The sequence below is a fragment of the Ziziphus jujuba genome, chromosome 7, assembly GCF_031755915.1.
Source record: "Ziziphus jujuba cultivar Dongzao chromosome 7, ASM3175591v1".
NCBI classification, from domain to species: domain Eukaryota; kingdom Viridiplantae; phylum Streptophyta; class Magnoliopsida; order Rosales; family Rhamnaceae; genus Ziziphus; species Ziziphus jujuba.
This window is the reverse complement of record NC_083385.1, coordinates 8059328-8082266: the sequence shown is the minus strand read 5'-3', so window position 1 is coordinate 8082266 and position 22939 is coordinate 8059328. Positions and strand designations below refer to the sequence as shown.

The window sequence follows — 22939 nt, the reverse complement described above, 5'->3', positions numbered from 1 at the left end:
AAGCGTGCAGAGTAGAAATTAACGTCCGACAAGGAAACAGGGGAAGATTAATATGGCATGCAACTTCGTGGAAGATTAAAATATTAAAAATATATATTTTCCCAAGAAATTATACAAATTAAATTTTTTTAATAATGAAATTGGAGGCATGTTTTCAATTTATTAAAATTTGGACAGATAGGTTTAGTGTATAAATGAATTTGACAAATATTTTCAATTAATAATCCTATTTTTTTGAAATTATTATTCAATCATTAACGGATATTTATTCTTATTAAATTAGTTACTTAAAAAATTAGTTTTTGAAACCTAGAATCCATTTAATATAAAATAGTTTTCAACTAAGAACTTTATGCATTGGTTGAAATTATTTGTTAAAAATATTGTCAAAAAAATCAACCACCTATACATCTATAAGAGAAGAAGTTTTGAGTCCAATCAAATATTTTCAACCATAACACTAGCATGGCATAAGTTAGGCTTATGACATAGTAGTTTTAATTAGCTTTCTCTTGTATTCTTTTTCGTCCCAAGAGCCTAAAATGCGATATCATTATCAGTTTGAAAAAAGGTTTAAACTTGAATGGCATACAGTACCAATTGCACACGAAACTAATTTCTAGTCAATACTTTCGGCTGAGATGTTATTGACTTTCAAATCGGGTAGAAAAAGTAATGCAATATAATGTGTTGACAATGAGCTCTTCAAGGAGGACATAAAAATGAAGGCCCCGGAAGAATTGCAATTCCGTACAAGGAAAAGATGGATATAATCGTGCTCATGCCATCTCATCTAATCTGACAAAATATGGTCCATGCTGACATGAAGTAGTTTAATTTTTAACATTTTAATCCTACTTTTTAATATTTGACCAAACTTTTATGAATTTACTGAACATACATGCATACATATATATACAAATATACATTTTTAGATTATTCATAAAAAAATATATATATATACATTTTCAGATCATGATCATTCATATAGTTTGATTATTAGTCATCATAATAATATATTTATTTTTGATATAATATGCCGAATATGTTTGTGGGTAGTGGTATTTTGTATTTTTTGTATTTTGTCTTTTTTATTGTTATTATTTCTTGGTAATTTATCTTTTATTTTTCAATAAAGAAGTAGTGGGCTATATTGGGATGGTCACGCAAAATTTTGTCCTTTCTTCAAGCCCAGATTCAAGAGAAATCTGCATATCGAAGCCTAAGTGAGCCCAAGTTCAAACTAAAATATCAGAAGCAACAAGATCTACAATAAGGAGTAATGAGTCTAACTTAGGCCTTCAGTCGTAGTTTATAAGTACAATTATCATATTAAACCTGCTCCAAAAAAAAAAAAAATATCATATTAAACCTAGGAAAATCAAATAGAAGAAGCTGTTTGTTTTTTTAAAATACTCTTTTGGTGTTTTGTAAAGAAATCAGAATAGATAGAAAGTTGTTTTGATAAATTGTGATTGAGTAATTAAAAAAATATTAGTTTGCCTTGCCCCACTTCAATAAAGTGAAAGCTGAATACTCTTTGAACTAAAGAATTTCCAAACACACTGATATTCCAAATAAGTCTGGAATTGGTTGAAATTTGGAATTGTTGATGAGTGGGAACAGAAACAAGGGACTGTTAAATTGAAAGACTTGAGTCTGGTGGTCGAATGACTTCAATGGAATCTTTATGGCTCGCAAATTTTCAACAACATTGCAAATTGTTGGATTTGTTTTTTCAAATTAAAATTAATTCAACATGTACGGTATGCAGTAAGATTTGCATTTTATATAATATAGGCTTCATTTTACATGAGCAGAGCAAAGGACATACAAGAAAAATTAAAATGAAATGAAAAAAAGTGAAAAAAAAAATGAAAAGGAAAAAAGGAAAAAAGAAAAAAAGAGGGGCAGATCTACAATCTATTTGCACCCCCTTCCCAATACAAATTTCATCGACTTGGCTTTTGAGGCATTGGAGTATAGATGAACTTAATTGTTAATTTCTACAATCCATTATTCATTAGTATTATTTACTATATATACATACTTACTCAGTGAGTTCTTTGGAGAGATTAAAGTAGTCCAATATCCAAATCCTTCGGTTGGTATGCGGATTAGAGAAGCAAAAAGGAACTGGCCAACGAAATTTAGTAATACTACGATCATCCAAGTTGAAGAAATTACAACCCTCCCGACCAAATGAGAACAAGAAAGCATCAATTTGATCTTTGAAATAGATACAATTCCCTTGGCATCCATCAAACTCAGGAGCTGAAACGGAAAAAGAGTAATCATCACTCAATACAAAAGCTCGGTCACCCAAGTTGGTCACTTGCACCCAATTGCCCCCCTCTTCCTCAATCTTATAAACCTTGAAATCAACTGTCTTCTTGCCCTGGCCTAGCGGGCTCATTCTTTTATAATGTTCAGCAGGGGGAAGACCACCCCCACACCTGAAAATACGGCGAGTACCATTGGAAGGACCTTGCTCTTGCATCTTTTTTCGTTCATCATCATTTTCAAAGTACCTATCAACCACGTAAAGTTCTCCACATGACTCCACTAAATATTTCCGACCACATCCCGAACCCAACAACGGTGGCGAAAATCGTGTTAGCTTCAACGTTGAGTCGTCTATCCAAGAAACAGTTCCAGATTTGTCCACAACATATGGTTGCCCTTTATAAACAACTATGTCGTCGCAGTCATTAATGACTCGACTATCCGCCAAGGTTAGCTTTTGATCCCCGCACTTAACGTAACCCAGTTTTCCTCCGTTGTAGATTACGAAAATTGAACAATTTTCCGAGAAAGCAGAAGATGCTGTATCGGGGTACTTGATTACTTTACTTATCCAGATCATGCGCAAACCGCGATTGATATAACTGAGTCCATAAGATTTGCCTAACTTGACCATCTTGAAATCTAACAAACACAGAACGTTTGGAACTGGAGCTGGGTGGTCAACAACAACTCGACTGGCGTGGAATGGACTTTTAGTCTCTTCAACCTTGACCAAAAATGCCTTTGGAGGAAGCCGGGCAGGTATTGAATTTGAATTTGAAGAGTCTGTATTATTGTTGCCATGCATTGGTTCTAGACGGTAGATGGTACATTCTGAGATGAATATCTGTTGCCCGTGTGGGGTGGAATATGGGATAGGGAATTTAAGAGGGAGAGGAAGATCTGTTTGATGAAATGTAGAGATTGACGAAAGCCATGAACTGCAGACGCTGCGGAATCGGAGAACATCGATCCAAGTATCGAGTCTGTTACCGATCATTGATAGTAGCTCCCTTGGAAGCTCACTCCAATTCACTCTCCTTGTCTCCATTTTTGTTGGTTGACTTGCAGAGTAATTAAAAGCTTAACCACTAAACAAGGCAGAGGCAGCCTATATTATATATTAATGTCTTTTTATGGATGAATGATAAACTACTACTATTATTATTATTATTATTATTATTATTATTATTATTATTATTATTATTTTATTTAAGAATAAAAACTAATGAATGTTAGTACGATTATTACAATATGGACGGTTGATTGAAAAGAGAAAGAAAAAAACAAAAAAAACAAAAACAAAAACAAAAAACAAAAAACAAAAAACAAAAAACAAAAAACAAAAAGAAAATACAAAACAAAACGCTTTTGCCAATTGGAAGGCTCCGAGTTACCATTGGAAGGCTCCAGACGATAGATGGTGGTTTCCAAGAGAAAAGAGTCTTTTCCGGTGGCAAATGGGCGGGGGAATTTGAGGGGTAAAGGAGGAAGATTCCGATGTTGAAATGGAGGGAATGAGGCACGCCATGTATTACAGACACTGCGGAATAGGAGACTGTCAACCGGTGCGTCGAGACAGTGGCTGATCATCGAGAACAGCTCCGGCGGAAGCTCGCACCAGTTCACTCTCCTTCGCCACATAGTTTTGCACGCCATGTTCAGTTTGACCTTGCAGAATACGAAGAAGCCAATACTCGTAACTATATGTATATGTCTTATATGGAATATAGAGAGGATCAAAATTTAGAATAATAATATTTTAGGAATAGAATAAAGAACTATTATATATTTTTATACTTTTGGATGGAGAAAGAATTGTTTTTTTAGCAATAAAAAATTTAAGGACATGTTTCCGTAATGAGTCGAAGACTACGGAGAAACCAACAAAGCTGGTAACATGTTAGAAGCGGCATATGTATTATATTATATATTTACCGAAATTTAGAACAATATTTTATTTGGACAAAATAAAGAAATATTTTTACCGGTAAGGAAATGAATTTAAAATCTTTGATTTGTGTTCTATTTAATTAGAATATGAGTTATTATTATTATTTTTAAATTTTTTCAACAAATCTTAAGTTTAAACGGAAATCAATATACAGACCTCCAACATAGTTTAAGCGAGCGACCACGTAATTCGAGAGGCGGAAGAAGAGGAACAGTGTTTTGGACTGGACTGGAGGCATAGAGGAACACTTGCAGACACTGCGAAACCGAACGACATCGATGCCATTATCGAGATGTTTTCCGATCGATGCGCGCAAATCCTTTGGAAGCTCTACCCAGTTAACGATTCCATGGTTGTGTTTCATTTTGATATTCCCTTCAGCTCACTCTTTTGATAGAATTATCTACATCTACACGGCACAGTGTAACGGGTCAACATGGCTGTTTAAAATCACTTATAATTGGGCCACGTTGGATACCCCTTGGCGGGTCGGCCCGCCACACAGCAGGTGGCACCGCTAGAGCTGCATCGAAAGATCATGCTTCCAAGAATTTATAATTAAACTTATTATTATTATTATTATTTTTTTTTTTCAAAAAAAAGGTTTATAAACTTTTTAAACATCTCTGAATATTTACTAGTTTTTAAATATTCATTTTATATTATAATATCATTTTTCATTAAACTTTTTAAATCCTACTTTTATACAATTTGCCACCAGGAGATTTAACAGTAAGTTAAAATTACTAATTGTTGTTATTTTTTATTCAATCTCCTAATATGTTATATATATATTTTTTGATGAGTTACCTATTTTATAGGGATACTCAAGGAGCTAATTTATTTCGTCAATATATTATATTTTTAAAAACTTAAATTTAAATATGTAATTTACTGATATTGGAATTTTAAATTATAAAGAACTGTTATAATGGATATTGGACCTATTAACTATATTAACTATATCTCACAAATTTTCATTGACATATATAAGAAATTGTTCAATTATTGTTATTTATTTATTTATTTTTAACTCACAATACACAGCATCTTGCTAGAGTATTTATAAGATATAGATTTTATTTATCTATTTATTTTTTTCATTTTAACCTTTTGTTGTACGTGATCATGATCATCCAATTGAGATCCACACAAAGAAGAAGAAAATTTGGTTAATTTCAACAACGAGTAGTCTAACTCTATCCATGAAATGGTACCCCGATTGTCCACGACATACGGTTTCCCCTTGTAAACAATTATATCATGTAATTGTTAATCCGATCATCATCCACAAGAGTTAGCTGCTGATCCCCATACTCAATGAAACCTAGTTTTCCTCCGTCGAAAATTACAAAAATTGAACAATATTGTGATGATGATGATAATATGATGGTAATAATGTAGAATCAGGGTATCTAATTACTTAACTAACCCTATTCATGGAGAAACTAAACATTTGGTTGATATAATGGAGTGAATAGGATTTGCCTAACTTTACCATCTGCAAATCCAACAAACTCAAATATTTTGGAGAAGGAAATGGGGGATTATCATCAGAAGAGTATGGATAATTTGCCTTAATAAAGGTTATCAATTTTGACCAAATATGAAATTGACAGATAAGTCCCATAGGGGGTTTTGAGACGATAGATGGTAGTTTCCGAGAGAAGAGCGTATTTAGTGTGGTCTTTGATGCCCCTATTTTGGTTAGTATTTCTGATACCAACGTTAAGTAAAGAATCTAGGCTGATAGAAAATAAAGAGAAGGAATAAGAGAAGGAATTTGGATAAACTTGCATGTCGTTTAAAACAACTTAAATACAAAACATATTAACAACCTATCGTTAAACCAGGGAAAACTAACTCACCTTTCTAGTGGCAAACTATCCACTTTCCTGGTGGCTAACAAATCACAAATGATAGCAAAATATCAAAACAAATTAACCAACTAAGACTAAGTCCAAAGACCAAGTGTCTCCTTACTACCAAACAGACCATTCCTTCATGTGCCTTGCATGCAGCATGCATGTACATAACATTTCCCCGCCCCTTAAGAATCCTTGTCCTCAATGATGAAAGCTGGGTAAGTCCTTTTAAATCACCAGGCATTCTCCCATAGCACCTTCCTTAGATGCGTCCTTCCATTTAACCAGTATCTCCATTTTAGGCCGATACTTCCCTTTTTGTGAGACCCTCCGATCAAGCATCGACTCCAGCTGAGGTAAAATAGCAGAAGTTTCATCCTTTACAGGTGGAAGTTGATCTGAGACCACAGTAACTAGACCCAAGTGCTTCCTTAACAAGTTCACGTGAAAAACATCATGAATTTTAGATTCGGGAGGGGGCGCCAAACGATAGGCCACCTTACCAATTTTCTTCGTGATTTTATACAGACCAAAGAACCTGGGAGCTAATTTCATAGATCGACAAAGCACTACCGACTGCTGATGATATGGTTGAAGCTTTAAATAGACCAGGTCACAAACCTCAAAAACTACATCACGCCTATGCAGATCTACCAAGATACGCATTCGGTCTTGGGCTCATAACAGATTAGAGCGAAACTTTTGTAAGATTTCATCCCTGGTGCGAAGCTAAGTATCCACAGCAGTAACCCAAGTTGTTCTTGGAATGTATGACAGAATATCAGGAGGAGGAACACCATATACGGCTTCAAACGGGGTCGTCCGAGTGGAAGAGTGAACTGAGGTGTTGTAACTGAACTCTGCCCAAGGCAGCCAATCCACCCAAGAGGTGACACTATTGCTTGCAAAACAACACAGATATTGCTCGAGGACTTGATTTACAACCTCGGTTTGGCCGTTAGTCTGAGGATGGTAGCTGGAGCTCATTTTCAGCTGAGTTCCTTGGAGATGGAAGAGGGCACACCAAAATGCACTAAGAAAAATTTTGTCCCGATCACTAACTATGGTGGCTGGTATGTCATGGAGACGTACAATATTAGCAATAAAAAAATTTACCACAGAGAGTGCAGCATATGGGTCTTTTAAGGCAGCAAAGTGGGCATACTTGGACAACCGATCGACTACTACCATAATGATTCAAAACCAATGAGAAACCGGTAGACCCTTGATAAAATCCATGCAGATGTCGGTCCAAATGCATTCTGGAACAGGTAATGGCTGAAGCAAGCCGGTGGGTTTCATGCTGTTATATTTATACCGTTGACAAATCTCATATGTTTTGAGAAAATCATTTACCATTTTCCTCATTTTTGGCCTAGCAAAGGATCGGCGCAACCTGGATAAGGTTTTATGGAACCCAAAATGTCCACCAACTGGAGATTAGTGGCATTCGGCTACGATGGTTGATACTAAAAGGGAAGAAGGATTTAAAAAGATACCGTTCTGTTGGAACCAAACCCAATCCCTTAAGCAATGAAGGGGGCTATCCTTGAGAGCGAGATAATAAGGATCCCGTTGCACTTCTTATTGTAACGAGTTCCACCATTTCGCATGTGGCATTAAAACAGACAAGAATTGAAACTCCACCATTCGAGAGAGAGAGAGAGTTTGCCGCTTGGTTTTCAGGCCCCTTCTTATACTCTACAACATAATTATAACCCAAAATCTTAAGAAGCCACCGAGATTGAGCTGGTGTTGTGATATGTTGCTCCAGCAGGTATTTGAGACTTCTTTGATCAGTCCTCACAGTGAATGGTTTGCCCAATAGGTACGGTCACCATTTCCGAATGGCTTTTACAGTGGCCATCATCTCCTTTTCATATGTGGAGAGAGTTAAAGCAGTTCCTTTTAGAGCCTCACTGAAATAAGCGATCAGTTTGCCATTTTGAGTAAGAACAGCACCTAAACTGTTACGGAATTGGGAGAAAATTAACTAGCAACGGAAACAAAAAAACGAAGAACAAACACACAATTTACGTGGAAACCCTTGACGGGAAAAACCACGGGCAGGGAGGAGCAAATCCAATATCGAAAAATTGGTACAAAGGTGAGCTAAATCTCGCAATACCCTGAAACCCCAATTACCGCCGAAAAACCCCAAAAGCATAAGAAATATATATACGGAAGAAACCCAAAAAATTGAACAGGTCCGTACCGCGGGGGCGCGGGGGCCCGAGACCTCCACTTCCACCACAGAGCCCCAAATTTTTCTCCAAAATTAGTTTCACCAAATGGGTCGCACCGCGAGCTTTTCGGGTCGGGTCATCAAGAATTCGGGTCACTAACTCTAACAATCTCCACCTTGACACGAATTCCATATAAGGAATGAAAAACATACAAAACTCCAATCTTCGATAAAAGTTGCCATCCTCTTCCACAAAAGCCCCTAAGGGCAAAGCTCAACAACAAACACCAACCAAGTCCAAGCAATGCTCAAACTTGGCTACTGGAAGTGCCTTGGTCATCTGTCAGCAGGATTATCATGAATACTCACCTTGCTGACAACAATATCTCCACGAGCAATAACATCACGTACAAAATGATACCGAACATCTATATGTTTTGTCCTCTCGTGAAACATCTGATCCTTAGTGAGATAGATAGCACTCTGACTATCACAATTGATGACCGTACTCTCCTGCTCATAGCTCAACTCACCTATCAACGCCCTTAACCAAATAGCTTCTTTCACCGCTTCAGCTATAGCCATATATTCAGCTTCTGTAGTTGATAGTGCAACTGTTGCTTGCAAAACAGACTTCCAACTGATAGAAGTATCTCCAAGAGTAAATACATAACCAGTAGTGGACCTCCTTCTATCGAGGTCCCCAGCAAAATCTGCATCAACATATCCACTTACACCCTCCTTACTTCCACCAAACTCTAAACAAGTGTTAGTAGTGCCTCTCAAGTACCTTAGAATCCACTTGACAGCTTGCCAGTATTGTTTGCCAGGATTAGCCATATACCGGCTCACAACACTAACAGCGTGTGCAATGTCAGGACGGGTACACACCATAGCATACATCAAACTACCAACAGCACTAGAATAAGGAACATGTGACATATACTCAATATCTCTATCCGACTGTGGTGACATATCAACAGACAATCTAAAATGAGTAGCTAATGGAGTACTTACAGGTTTAGCATTCTTCATTCCAAAACGCTCTAGAACTTTCTCAACAAAAGATCTTTGAGTCAAGAAAAGTTTACCTGTAGATCTATCTCTCTCAATCTCCATACCAAGAATCTTCTTTGCCGCTCCCAAATCTTTCATCTCAAATTCACCACTCAATTCTGCTTTCAATCTGTTGATATCGGATTTCTTCTTGGCCACTATCAACATATCATCAACATAAAACAACAAATAGATAAATGAGCCATCTTCCAACTTCCTAAAATACACACAGCTATCATATTGGCTTCTAGAATAGCCATGGCTAAACATAAACCCATCAAACCGCTTGTACCACTGACGAGGGGATTGCTTCAAACCATACAAGGACCTTTTCAACAAACACACATGATCCTCTTTTCCTTCAACCTCGAAACCTTCGGGTTGCTGCATATAAATTGTCTCCTCAAGCTCACCATGCAAGAAAGCGGTCTTCACATCTAGTTGCTCCAACTCTAAATCATGCATAGCAACTAGCGCTAACAAAGCACGAATAGAAGTATGTTTAACGACAGGGGAAAATATATCATTAAAATCAACTCCCTGTACCTGTGAATACCCCTTCGCTACTAAACGTGCTTTGTACCTCGCATCTTCAACACCAGGAATGCCTTCTTTCTTTTTGTAGACCCACTTGCATCCCACAATCTTCTTACCCTTTGGAGGTAATGCTAACTCCCAAGTGTGGTTCTTATGAAGCGACTCCACCTCTTCCTGCATAGCAATTAACCACTTTGCAGAATCCTCACATGAAATGGCTTCATAATAATTGCAAGGATCACTGGGACTCTCGATCTCCTGTGTTGCAACACAAGCAAAAGTGACATAGTCAGCTAAACTAGAGGGCTTCTTGATCTCCCTGTGAGGTCTATCCTTGGCAATCGAATGCTCCTGCACCTCCTCAATTCTCTCTTCTTCCACATGAGTGGGTGTCTCAAATGGGCCTGAAACTGAACCATTCTGTGAAGTACTTACTTCCTCCACCCTAAACTCCACCTGCTTTGGCATACTGTCTGAAACAACGAGCTCCTTTTTCGGATGCAGCATTGCCATCTCATCAAACACAACATCCCTGCTAATCACAACCTTAGATGACTTTGGATCAGGAAGCCAAACTCTGTATCCTTTTACACCTTGCGGGTAACCAAGAAATATGCCCTTCTTCGATCTAGGCTCAAGCTTACCATCATTAACATGAACATAGGCAGGGCATCCAAACACCTTCAAATCTAAATAATTAGCAGGTTTTCCAGACCATACCTCTTCAGGAGTCTTGCAATCGATTGCTGCCGATGGAGAATGATTCACCAAGTAGCAAGCTGTAGCAGCTGCTTCTGCCCAAAAGTCCTGTGCTAACCTAGAATTCGACAGCATGCATCGGACTTTCTCCATAAGAGTTTTGTTCATCCGCTCAGCCACATCATTTTGCTGCGGAGTTCCTCTAACTGTGAGATGTCTAACAATCCCTTCGTTTCTACAAAACTCATTGAAAACACCATCACAGAACTCCAATCCATTATCTGTACGAAGGCGCTTCACCCTTCTTTCCGTCTACTTCTCTACCAAAGTTTTCCATTGCTTGAAGATAGCAAATACGTTATTCTTGTGTTTCAAAAAATATACCCAAACCTTCTTGGAGAAATCATCAATGAAGGTCAACATATATCTGCCACCACCCTTAGAAGCAGTACATGCGGGTCCCCAAAGATTTGAATGAATGTACTCTAGAGTACCTTTGGTTTTGTGAATTCCAGTACTGAAGCTAACTCTCTTCTGCTTCCCAAACACACAATGTTCATAAAACTCCAACTTCGAGATACTCCGATCACCAAGCAAACTCCGTTTGCTCAACATCGCCAAACCTTTCTCACTCATATGGCCCAATCTCATATGCCACAAACGAGTAACATCCGAATCTGACATGGACACTGAAACAGCAGCCGACCCCATTACCACAGAACCCTGTAGCCTGTATAATGTACCAACCAGGCTAGCTTTCATCACCACCAAAGCACCCTTCAGAACCCTCAAAACTCCACCTCCACCAGAAAAAGAACAACCAGACTTGTCCAAAGCAGATAAAGAAATTAAATTTTTAGACATATTTGGAACGTGACGTACCTCAGATAGTGTTCTGATAATTCCATCATGCATCTTCACCCTTACAGTTCCAATGCCGATGACACAGCAAGGATGATCATCTCCCATCAGCATAACACCTTTATCCACCGGAACATAAGAAGAGAACCAATCCCTATGGAGACAGATGTGAAACGAACAGGCTGAATCCAAAATCCATCCCTGCTTGCCCGAACTATCCTCAGTCACTGAATAAACATCTCCATCTTCAATTTCCTCATGTGCGACACTGGCTTCGGCATGTTCCTTACTCTTTTCATTATTTTTATTCTGAAGCTTACGACATTCAGTTTTGATGTGCCCCTTTTTCTTACAGTAGTGACAAATAAGGTTTCTGAACCTTGACTTCGATCTTGGCCGACTACCACCATTGTTATTTTGATCTCTAGATGATGTTCTACCTCTAACAATCAAACCCTCTCATCCGGAACTCCCAAAATTATTGTTATCTGAACTGCTGGTCAACTCCTTATCAAACAACTCCATAGAATATAAAGAAGCTTTCACATCCTCCAATTTTAGGGTTTTATTACTGTAAATCAAAGTCTCCCTAAAATTTTTATACGATAGAGGTAAGGAACGCAGTAGCATTAGGGCCTGATCTTCATCATCATATTTAATGTCCATGTTCGCCAGATTCAACAAAATAGTAGAAAAGTCATCTATGTGTGTTTTAATAGATGTACCTTCAACCATAGAAAGGGTGTATAGACAATGCTTCGCAATCAGTTTCGTTGTGAGATTCTTTGTGACGTACAAAGATTCCAACTTGTCCCATAAGTCCTTTGTTGTCTTCTGATCAAGAACCTCCCTTAAAACTTCATTGGACAAGCATAGCTGAATGGTGGATAGGGCACGCTCATCAACCTCGGCTTTCTTTTCGGCATCCCACGAAGACGGCATCTGCTCCTTGCCAACCAACGCCTTGTGTAAACCGTTCTGTGTCAAAATCACCTTCATCTTGACTTGCCACATGGAGAAACTCATGTTGCGCTCAAATTTCTCAATGTCGAACTTTGTTGCCATGATCGAAAGAAAAAAAAATTCCCAAATAGATCGACGCGGCTCTGATACCACTTGTTACGGAATTGGGAGAAAATTAACTAGCAACGGAAACAAAAAAACGAAGAACAAACACACAATTTACGTGAAAACCCTTGACGGGAAAAACCACGGGCAGGGAGGAGCAAATCCAATATCGAAAAATTGGTACAAAGGTGAGCTAAATCTCGCAATACCCTGAAACCCCAATTACCGCCGAAAAACCCCAAAAGCATAAGAAATATATATACGGAAGAAACCCTAAAATTGAACAGGTCCGTACCGCGGGGCCGCGGGGGCCCGAGACCTCCACTTCCACCACAGAGCCCCAAATTTTCTCCAAAATTAGTTTCACCAAATGGGTCGCACCGCGAGCTTTTCGGGTCGGGTCATCAAGAATTCGGGTCACTAACTCTAACATAAACCACTCCCGCTTGCATCGCATTCAATGACAAATGGTTGTGAGAAATCTGGAAGACCCAGTACCGGTGGTGAAGTTAGAGCTTCCTTCAATTTGGTGAAGGATTCAGTAGATGCAGACGTCCAATTAAACCCATCCTTGGTGAGTAACCAGGTTAATGGAGCCGCAATCCCCCCGAAATCACGGATGAATTTTATATAGTATCCTGCCAGTCTTAAGAACCCGCAAACACCCCTGGTTGTGGTAGGAATCGGCTAGGCTTGAATAGTCTCAATTTTGGATGGGTCTACAACCACTCCATGCTCCAAGATTAGATGCCCTAGATAATTGACTATGGTGACTCCAAATCTGAATTTAGATTGCTTAACAAATAGTTGATTATCAGATAATATAAACAAAGTAGTGCTTAGGTGTAAGAGATTCTCTTCCCATGTCTTGGAGTACACCAAAATGTCGTTGAAGAAAACCAGGATGAATCGGCGTAAATGAGGGCGGAAGAGGTCATTCATGAGGCTTTAAAAGGTAGCAGGAGCATTGGTGAGTCCGAATGGCATTAAGACAAACTCTTAATGTCCTTCATGTGTACGAAAAACAGTCTTCGAAATGTCACTCTCATGGACATGAATCTTATGATAGCCAGCCCGAAGATCCAACTTGGAGAAAAATTTCGCACCATGCAGTTCGTCAAGCAACTCATCAATCACAGGTATAAGAAATTTATCCTTGACTGTAATGCTGTTTAATGCTCGATAATCTATACAAAACCACCACTTTCCATCAGATTTCTTCACTAGCAAGACTGGCGAGGAGAATGGGCTTCGGCTTGATCGTATGAGTCCTGATTGTAGGAGGTCCTTCACCATGCGTTCGATTTCCGCTTTCTGGTAGTGGGGATATCTATATGGACGGACATTCACAAGAGCTGCATTGGGTTGGAGTGGAATGTGATGGTCATGCATTTGTTAAGGGGGCAGAGATGTGGGTTGAGTAAAAACCGAAGAAAAAGTCATAAGTAACTCCTCCAATTCTGCTGATTGGGCCCCGCTGGTGTCGGTGGATTTGGTGGCCACTAAGTATAGGAAGAAGCCTGAGCCTTGCATGTGGTAGAAATTCTTATCAGTGAAGACATCTATTCCTCCTTGACTAAGCCCTTAAAACGTGCACGGAACTTCGGCTTGCTGGAGCATCATGGTTAATTTGGAATAGTCAATTTCAATGGGATCGAGGGTGGCAAGTCATTGTACCCTAAGGACAAGTGAGCAAGCAGCCACTGGCAAGACATAGTAATCAGCAATTATTGGTATTCCCTGGATGATTACGGTTAGATCACGGCATAGCCCGGCACACTCTAGTCTTTCCTTATTGGCAACCATTACTTGTATCTTGTTGCTCTATATTATCGGTAGCCTGAATTTAGAATCAATGGCTTGATCTATGAAGTTATGGGTGCTCTCACTGTCAATTAATACCAGCAATTCCCTGTTTTTCAACTTGCCCAACACCCGTATGGTCTGAGGGTGGTTACCTCTAGCAATGGCGTGAAACGAGATTCGGGGACCACCTCTTGCAATTCCGTCACCCGTGAGTCATCTAGCTCTGGTTCAAAAGCCGGTTCATGTGTATCCTCAAGCATGAACAACTGGGGTTGTTCGCAGCAAGGACCCGATATGAATTTCTCATCGCAATAATAACAAAGCCCTTTGTCACGGCGTTCTAGTGCTTCCTGGTTGGACAATCGGTGAACTGGTGTGGAGGATAGTGGTGCTGGACTGGTTCGATTAAGTGGTGGAGGACACAACACTCCTGCGGTTGAATTGGTCCTTATTGCTGAAGTAGCAGGTCGACTCGATACACTCATCTTCCATTGTAGTAGATTTCTTTCTTCAACTAACCTTGCTACACCGATGGTTTCTGCCAAGGTGTGGGGATTTTTTATTTTGACATCAAGGTGGATATCATCTCGGAGACCCACAATGAAGCATCCGACCAAGAAATGCTCAGGTAGACCATCCATCCTGTGGGAAAGTCTTTCAAAAACTTCTGGGTCAGCTGCCACGGAGGTGGTTTGACGGAGCCATATTAAAGCCTCTGATGGGTTGTCAAATTCTGTCAATCCAAAACGAAGGAGTATTGCTTTAGTCATTTTTGACCATGTTACTGGACCTCGAAATTTAGTGAACCACCTGTGTCATTACAGAGCGATCCCTTCCAAGTGAAAAGAGGCTAAATGAACCTCTTAATCAGGAACGACCCTTTTGAGATCAAAGTATTGTTCGACCTTATAGATCCATCCCGAAGGATCTTCTCCATTGAATTTCGGGAAGGCCAGCTTGAGATGTGGATTGTGAGTCTCCTTGTTAGCGTTAGAAGACTCCTTGGTGTAAAATGGATTAATGTCGGAGGAGTTAGTTGGCGGCGGGCTTCGTGCAACGCGTAATCCCTGGAGCTCATTCAGTACCTGCTGCAGAATGTTATTCACTTAGCCGATGCTTGACTCATATCGAGCAAAAGCGTCATTGACCTCCAAATGAAACTCGGCGTTAGATTTCCCACGTGCGTCCATGGTCGAAAGAACTAGTCTCTGATACCAAATGGTCTGGTCTTTGACACCCCTGTTTTGGGCAGCAAAAAACAGAGGCAAACAGAGAGTAGAGAAAGAAAGAGGTTAGAGAGTGAAAATGAGTAGAGAGAGAAAGTGACTATTTCTTATACCAATGTTAAGTAAAGAATTTAGGCTGATAGCAGATAAAGAGAAGAAATAGGAGAAGGAATCTGGATTAACTTGCATGCCGTTTATTCATCCTGAAACAACTTAAATACAAAACATATTAACAACCTATCATTAAACTAGGGAAAACTACCCCACCTTTCTAGTGGCAATCTATCCACTTTCCTGGTGGCTAACAAATCAGAAATGATAGCAAAATATCAAAACAAATTAACCAACTAAGACTAAGTCCAAAGACCAAGTCTCTCCTAACTACCAAACAGACCATTCCTTTATGTGCCTTGCATGCAGCATGCACGTACATAACAGTATTGTCCAATGGAAAAGGGCAAGGAAATTTGATCAGCAAGGGAGGAGCTTTCCGAAATTGAAATGGAGGAAAAGCTGCATGCCATGATTTACAGACATTGCGGAATCGGAGCATCGAGGCGGTTGCTTATTACTTCTAGTAGCTCCGCCGGAATCTCGCTTCAATTCCTTGTACTGCTCTCCATTGTTTTTGAACGCCCTCATTCTCTTCCTTTGACCTGCAGAGTATGCAAAAAACCTAGTAACATATATATATATATATATATATATATATAATTATTTCAATTGCACGTACAAATCAAATCAAACTATATTACCCAATATGCATATGCAAACTATATTATATGATAATAAGTCCACATTGACTAAAGTTCTTCAAGACACCAATCACTTAGTGCCCGCAATATAAATAATTAGTTGTTGATACTAAAAATTATCATTCCCAAATTTATAAACTCAAAATGTGTAAAATGATATTTTAAATATTATTTAAAAAATATTTCAAATATTCTTTACCAAAATTGTTTGGAGCTAAAATATGTTCTTTACCCAAAAAAGATATTTTCATTAAATATCAGAATTGAAAATATTAAGGGAAAATCTCAAATATATATATTGGCGGAGCGATTACTTTTATTTTCATGGTATATCGCCACAAATCCAAACTTCTGTTTATCTTTTACAAGATAAACCTACAAATCATAAACTCAATATTTTAGTCCCCAATTTCAGTATCAAGAGAAAAAATAATAATAATACTATTAAATCTGCTTATTGAAGAATTTTTTTTTTTTTTTTAAATCTGCTATATCAAGAGGAAAAGAGAAACTATGGAAGATTTTCCCAAAATATATATATATATATATATATATATATATATATATATATATATCTGCTTATGGATAAAAGAGAAATTGAAAAAAAAAAGCTAGAATGGATCTATTATCCCTCATATTTTATTCTATCCTTTTACGTCAATTTTATCATGACAAGTCTTCATTCTAATTTTATTATTTTCTCACCACAGAACAAACCTGTCTTGTGATTTTTTAAAAAGGAAAAATCATGCTGGACTATTTGGAAGATATACAACTTTTTTCCATTGAAACATTTTGCTATAAAAATGACCACAATTGAAAGTATAGAATTTATTGATTATCTTATAACATCATCAAATCGATAAGAAACAACAACAAAAATCAATCGACAAAAAAAAAATAATAATAAAATAAAATAAAACTAACCTTTCAACTCAGTTCCATAGGCTTACCTTCTAACAATTTACATAGGGTACAGAATTTCATGCTCAACTGAAAATATTCATCTTAAATACGGCACTGTACTTCTCCAAAATAAATTTGTTTACAAACCCATTATTTAATACCACGCACAGATTCATCACATTTACTCATAGCGGAACTAAAAAGATTAGAAAAACATCATACTTACACAGGCAGTTTCTTCGGAGGAATTTGAACAGTCCAATATCCATAGCTTTCTATTGAGATGCATATTAGAGTATCGAATACGTTTGGACCACCGAACTTTACTAATGCTACGATCCTCTAAATTAAAGACAGAAACATTCCGACCAAATGCGAATAAATTACTTTTATTCCTATCCTTGAAATAGATGCAATTCCCTCTGCATCCATCAAATTCAGAAGCTGAAACAGAGAAAGCAATATCATCATTCAATATAAATGCCCGATCACCCAAGTTTGTCACCTCCACCCAATTGCCCCAATCATTTCCCAGCTTATAAGCTTTGAAACCAATGGTTTTCCCACGAATTATATTTCTGCGGACCACTACTGGGTTAACTATTCCATTACGAATAATACGACCAAGATAAGGAACATGAGGACGTTGGTGGTTTGCCTTCGTATCGTCATAAGGATCGAAGTATCTATCAACTAAGTAAAGCTCTCCGCACGACTCTACCAAATGTTTTCGACCACCCAATTGCAAACCAATCGAAGAAGATGGCGGTGAAACTTGGGTCAACTCCAACGACGAGTCGTTAATGCATGAAATTGTTCCCCACTTGTCTACGACATATGCTTTTCCTTTATGGACAATAATATCGTGGTAATCAGTAATCCGATCATGAACATCGATGTGGGTCAGTGCTCGATGCCCAGATTTGGCGTAACCCAGTTTCCCTCCGTCGTAAATTACGAAAATTGAAAATTTTACTTCAGCGTAATTTGCTGATGCTGATGATGGTGATGATGTATCAGGGTATCGAATTACTTTAGTAACACCACTTACGGGGTAAATGTAACTCAGGTAGTCGAGTCCATAAGATTTGCCTAATTTCACCAGCCGAAAGTCCAACAAACTCAAATCCTTTGGAAAAGGACAATTGGGTTCTTCGACACGGCGAATGGAGAACAACTCTCCAGAATGGGTGTCTTCAATTTTGACCAAACAGGACTTTGAAGGAAGGGTGGTTGAAGAAGAAGGATCTGAGTTACCATTGGAAGGCTCCAGACGATAGATGGTGGTTTCAGAGAGAAAAGCGTCTTTTCCGGTGGCAAATGGGCAGGGGAATTTGAGGGGTAAAGGAGGAAGAGTCCCATATTGAAATGGAGGGAATGAGGCACGCCACGTATTACATACACTGCGGAATCGGAGAATGTCAACCGGTGCGTCGAGGTAGTGGCAGATCATCGAGAATAGCTCCGGCGGAAGCTCGCACCAGTTCACTCTCCTTCGCTCCATAGTTTTGCACGCCATCTTCGGTTTGACCTTGCAGAGTACGAAGACGCCAATACTTGTAACTGTATGTATGTGTCTTATATGGAATGCAGAGAGGATAAAAATTTAGAATAAAAATATTTTAGGAATAGAATAAAGAGATGTTATATATTTTTATTCTTTTGGACGGAGAAAGAATTGTTTTTTAGCAATAAAAAAATTAGGACATGTTTTCCATAATTTGGGTGCTTTTTATTATTATTATTTTATTTTATTTTATTTTTTTAACTTTTCTTGAAGATATCATGATGTTTTAAATTGAAATGAATATATATAGACCTCCAATCACAAGATAATAACATTTTTTTTGGGGATAAAATCAAAGATAATAACATTATTAAAAAAAAAATGTTGATAGATATTTTTTATTATATAATCTAACCTTGAAAAAGAGAATTTGTTAACCTTTATTTATATATATATATATATATATCCATAATCCACATGGTAAATAGTTGGATTAATGTGTTACCACGTATAATAGCAAGACTTCATTCTCACATACAACATCAAGTTGCCTATTACCAAACCCCGTTTTTAAGGGCCCTTTTTATGCAATTGATGCAGTTTCTTATTACAAAAAGAAAAACAAGGACAACACCAAGAAAATCAACTTAAAAAGAAAAAAGAAAAAGAGATACATCCCCGATGTCACTCTACATATTGTACCATTTCCAAATAACTAAATTTCTAAGGGGGGAAAAAAAGAAAAAAAAGAAAAAAGAAAAAAAAAAGACCGTTATTTAGTAAAATTCAAACATTCATTTTGAATTATAGATTACGTAAAACACTGTCAAACTGAAATCCAAAAACACATCTCAGTCATTCAGTTAATGGTTTTAACTTGGCAATTGGCAAGTGGCACTGACTGATTCCATGGAAGTGACTGGTTCAATTATCGGAGGATTGGAGCAGTCCAAAATCCATAGCTTTCTGTTGAGATGCAGATTAGAGAAGCAAAGAGGCCACGACCAACGATATTTATCAATGCTCCGATCGACCAAGTTAAAGACACAACCATCCTGATCAAATGAAAATAAACTGCAGTCATATCTATCTTTGAAATATATGCAATTCCCTTTGCACGCATCGAAATCAGAAACGGAGACAGAAAAAGATATGTCACCGCCCAATATAAAAGCTTGATCACCCAAGTCTGTCACCTCCACCCATTTGCCCCAAGTTTCATCTAGCTTATAAACCTTGAAATCTACCGTCTTTCCCCAAGCTAAATCACCCCTGATCTCTGTGTTGATTCTCCGAAGAAGAGGACCTTGACGCCGACGATGAATTGTAATACGACGATGATGATTAGGATCCTGACCTTGGCTTTGGTTATTATCAAGGTACCTATCAACCACATAAAGCTCTCCACATGACTCCACTAAGTGCTTCCGATCACCGGAACCCAACAGAGGAGGCGAAAATTGGGTCAGCTTCAAAGATGGAAATTGTATCCACCAAACTGTTCCGCACTTGTCCACAACATACAATTGCCCTTTGTACACAATCAGATCGTTATAATCGGTAATCCGATCGTCAACAAGTGTTGGGCTCTGATCCCCATACTTGGCAAAACCCAATTTGCCACCATCATAAATAATGAAAATTGAACAATCTTCCGAATAAGCCAAAGATGTATTATCGGGGTACCGAATTACTTTACTAACCCCAATAATGGAGGAACTGAAATTCAGATAGTTGAGTCTATTGGATTTGCCTATCTTCACAATCGGGAAGTCCAACATACTCAGAATTTGTGGGACGTTGTTGTTGCTGTTGTTGATGATGATTTGGCGGATCCAGTAAGGATGGTTACCGGGTTCAGTCTCATCGAATTTAACCAAACACGACTTTGAAAGATTTGAATTGTGGTCGTCGTTGGACGGTGGTGGTTTGATACGGTATATGGTCGTTTCCGAGAGAAAAGCGTCTTGTCCGGTGCCGAATGGACATGGGAATTTGAGAGGTGAGGGAAGACAAATCGGATGGAAGCGAGTGATAGATGAACGCCATGAATTGCAGATGCTGCGGAATCGGAGAAAGTCCACTGGAGGATCGAGGCTGTTTCCAATCATTGACAATATCTCCGTCGGAAGCTCACTCCAGTTCACTGCTCTCTCCCTCTCCATTGTTCCACACGAATCTTTCTTCAGTTGACTTTGCATAGTTTTTTAATAAGCTTGCAGATTAGAAATTAACGACGACCAACAAGGGTATACAACTTTATGGAAGATTAAAATATTAAAAATATATATTTTCCCTAGAAATTATATAAATTAATTTTCTTAAATAATAAAATTGGGTAACGTTTTCAATTTGGGATGTATATAAATATATACACACACATACGTATACATAAAAGAAGTTTTAGTCCAATAAAATATTTTCGACCATACGACTAGTACTGCATAACGTTAGGCTTATGTCAAATCAAATTTGTTTTAATTAGCTTTCTCTTATATTCTTTATCGCTTCAAAAGCCGATAATGCGATATCATTATCAGTTCGAAAAAAGGTTTAAACTTCAACGGCAAACAGTAACAATTACCTAACAGAACAAATGTATAGTCAATATCTGGGATGTAATTAAAGACTTTCAAATCGGGTAGAAAAAGTAATGCAATTGAAAGTTTTGAAATGAGCTCTTTGAGCATGGCATAAAAATGGAGAATGGACGGAGGAAAAGATACATGTAATCGTTCTCATACCATCTCATCTAATCCGACAAAAATGTTGTCGATGCTAAATTAGGACACAAAGTGCTTTCATTTTGAACATTTTTAGATTATTCATAAGAAAAAAATATATATATTTTTAGATCATGATCATTCGTATAGTTTGATTATTAGTTATCATAATAATATATTTATTTTTGATATAGTATGCCGAATATGTTACTAAAAAAAAAAATAAAGTAAGCCGAATATGTTTGAGGGTTTATATTTTTTTATTTTATCTTATTATTATTATTATTTGATAATTTATTATTTTTTTTAATAAAAAATAGAGAATACTTTAATTGTCGAACATTTCTATCTATATTATATGAATTTAAATCATATAATAATGATTTGAAATAACTTGTAATATAAAAATAAAAAAGAAAGAAGTGGAGGGCTATGTTGGGATGGTTTGTTTCACAAACTTATGGACCTTTTTTCAAGCCCAAATTCATGAGCATCCTACATATGGAAGCCCAAGTGAGCCCAAGTCCAGACCAAAATATCAGAAACAGCAAGATCTACCGTAATGAGTGATGAATCTAAACTAGGGCAAAATTTGCACTTTACGCACAACTCCTTCCATAGATTTAAAGCCACGTAGACAAATTTTTCCACGTAAAATAGTTGCCAAACCATTCAAACAACACAACCACCCTTCCAGAGAGAACGAAAAGTTTGGATGGGAACGACGCCCTATGCTGCTGGTGTTGTGTGTTGGGAAGTTTGGGTTTGGGTTTGGGGTTTGAGCGATTTTGCTGTTCTTAACGTTAGAAAGAGAGAGAGATTTCTGCAGATGATTTTGGAAATAACATTGCTATTTTAATTCAATAATTTGGTGGTATTAGAAAGGCAATTTTTTTTTTTGCTTGTCATGGTTTTGGCTGGCAACTACGTAAAGTGGAAAATTTTGTCTATGTGGCATTAAATCAATGGAAGGTGTTCTGAGTACTTACTCCTTTTTGCAGGAGTAGGGTTTCAGACTGAACGGAAAGGCAGGGAGATGGTTTCGAGTTTTATTCATTCCGTGAAAGGTTAAAAATCAAAACCAAGATGTCGTGAATTAATTTTAATACTTGTCTTTCGATTTTTGACATATAAGTTTCAGCTCATTTGTGTTAGAGAAAATTGATGTCAAATTGATTCTTAATTTCAAATCAGAAAATGTTTGTACAAATCATAGCAATTGAGTATTGGGGGATGACGATGACCTGCTTGAAGCTGCAGAGCTAGTACGCGAGCTGAGGAGTGCCAATGTGACCTATAAAGAATTTCCATGCACTTTGATATTCCGAACAAATCTGGGAACACTGGGTTGAAAATTGTAGGTGAGTTAGTGGGATTGTTAAATTGAAACACTGAAGGAAATTAAGGAGGTGGATATCCCAAGAAGTCTTTATGGTTCACAAAATTTTCACCGACATCGTTTGTTGGATTTTTCATTATTATTATTTTTTCCACAAGGTAATATT

General features: G+C 37.7%; 3 protein-coding genes across 3 annotated transcripts; all 3 read right to left on the bottom strand.

Moving 5' to 3' along the window:
- Window positions 1–2050: 2050 nt before the first annotated feature.
- On the bottom strand, window positions 2051–3337 carry LOC107424486 (F-box protein At2g26160-like). The gene has a single exon (XM_016034304.3). The coding sequence runs from the start codon at window positions 3335–3337 to the stop codon at window positions 2051–2053; it is 1287 nt and encodes a 428-aa protein (XP_015889790.1).
- Window positions 3338–15722: 12385 nt separating this feature from the next.
- Window positions 15723–18976, bottom strand: LOC107424520 (F-box protein At4g35733). The gene is made up of 2 exons (XM_048479582.2): window positions 17431–18976; window positions 15723–16199 (listed from the first exon to the last, which is right to left on the bottom strand). Exons 1-2 carry the CDS (start codon window positions 18721–18723, stop codon window positions 16182–16184), a joined length of 1311 nt encoding a protein of 436 aa, XP_048335539.1. The 5' UTR covers window positions 18724–18976; the 3' UTR covers window positions 15723–16181.
- Window positions 18977–19099: 123 nt separating this feature from the next.
- LOC107424487 (F-box protein At2g26160-like) lies at window positions 19100–20983 on the bottom strand. Its single transcript, XM_016034305.4, has one exon. It carries the CDS (start codon window positions 20910–20912, stop codon window positions 19584–19586), a length of 1329 nt encoding a protein of 442 aa, XP_015889791.3. The 5' UTR covers window positions 20913–20983; the 3' UTR covers window positions 19100–19583.
- Window positions 20984–22939: the final 1956 nt, after the last annotated feature.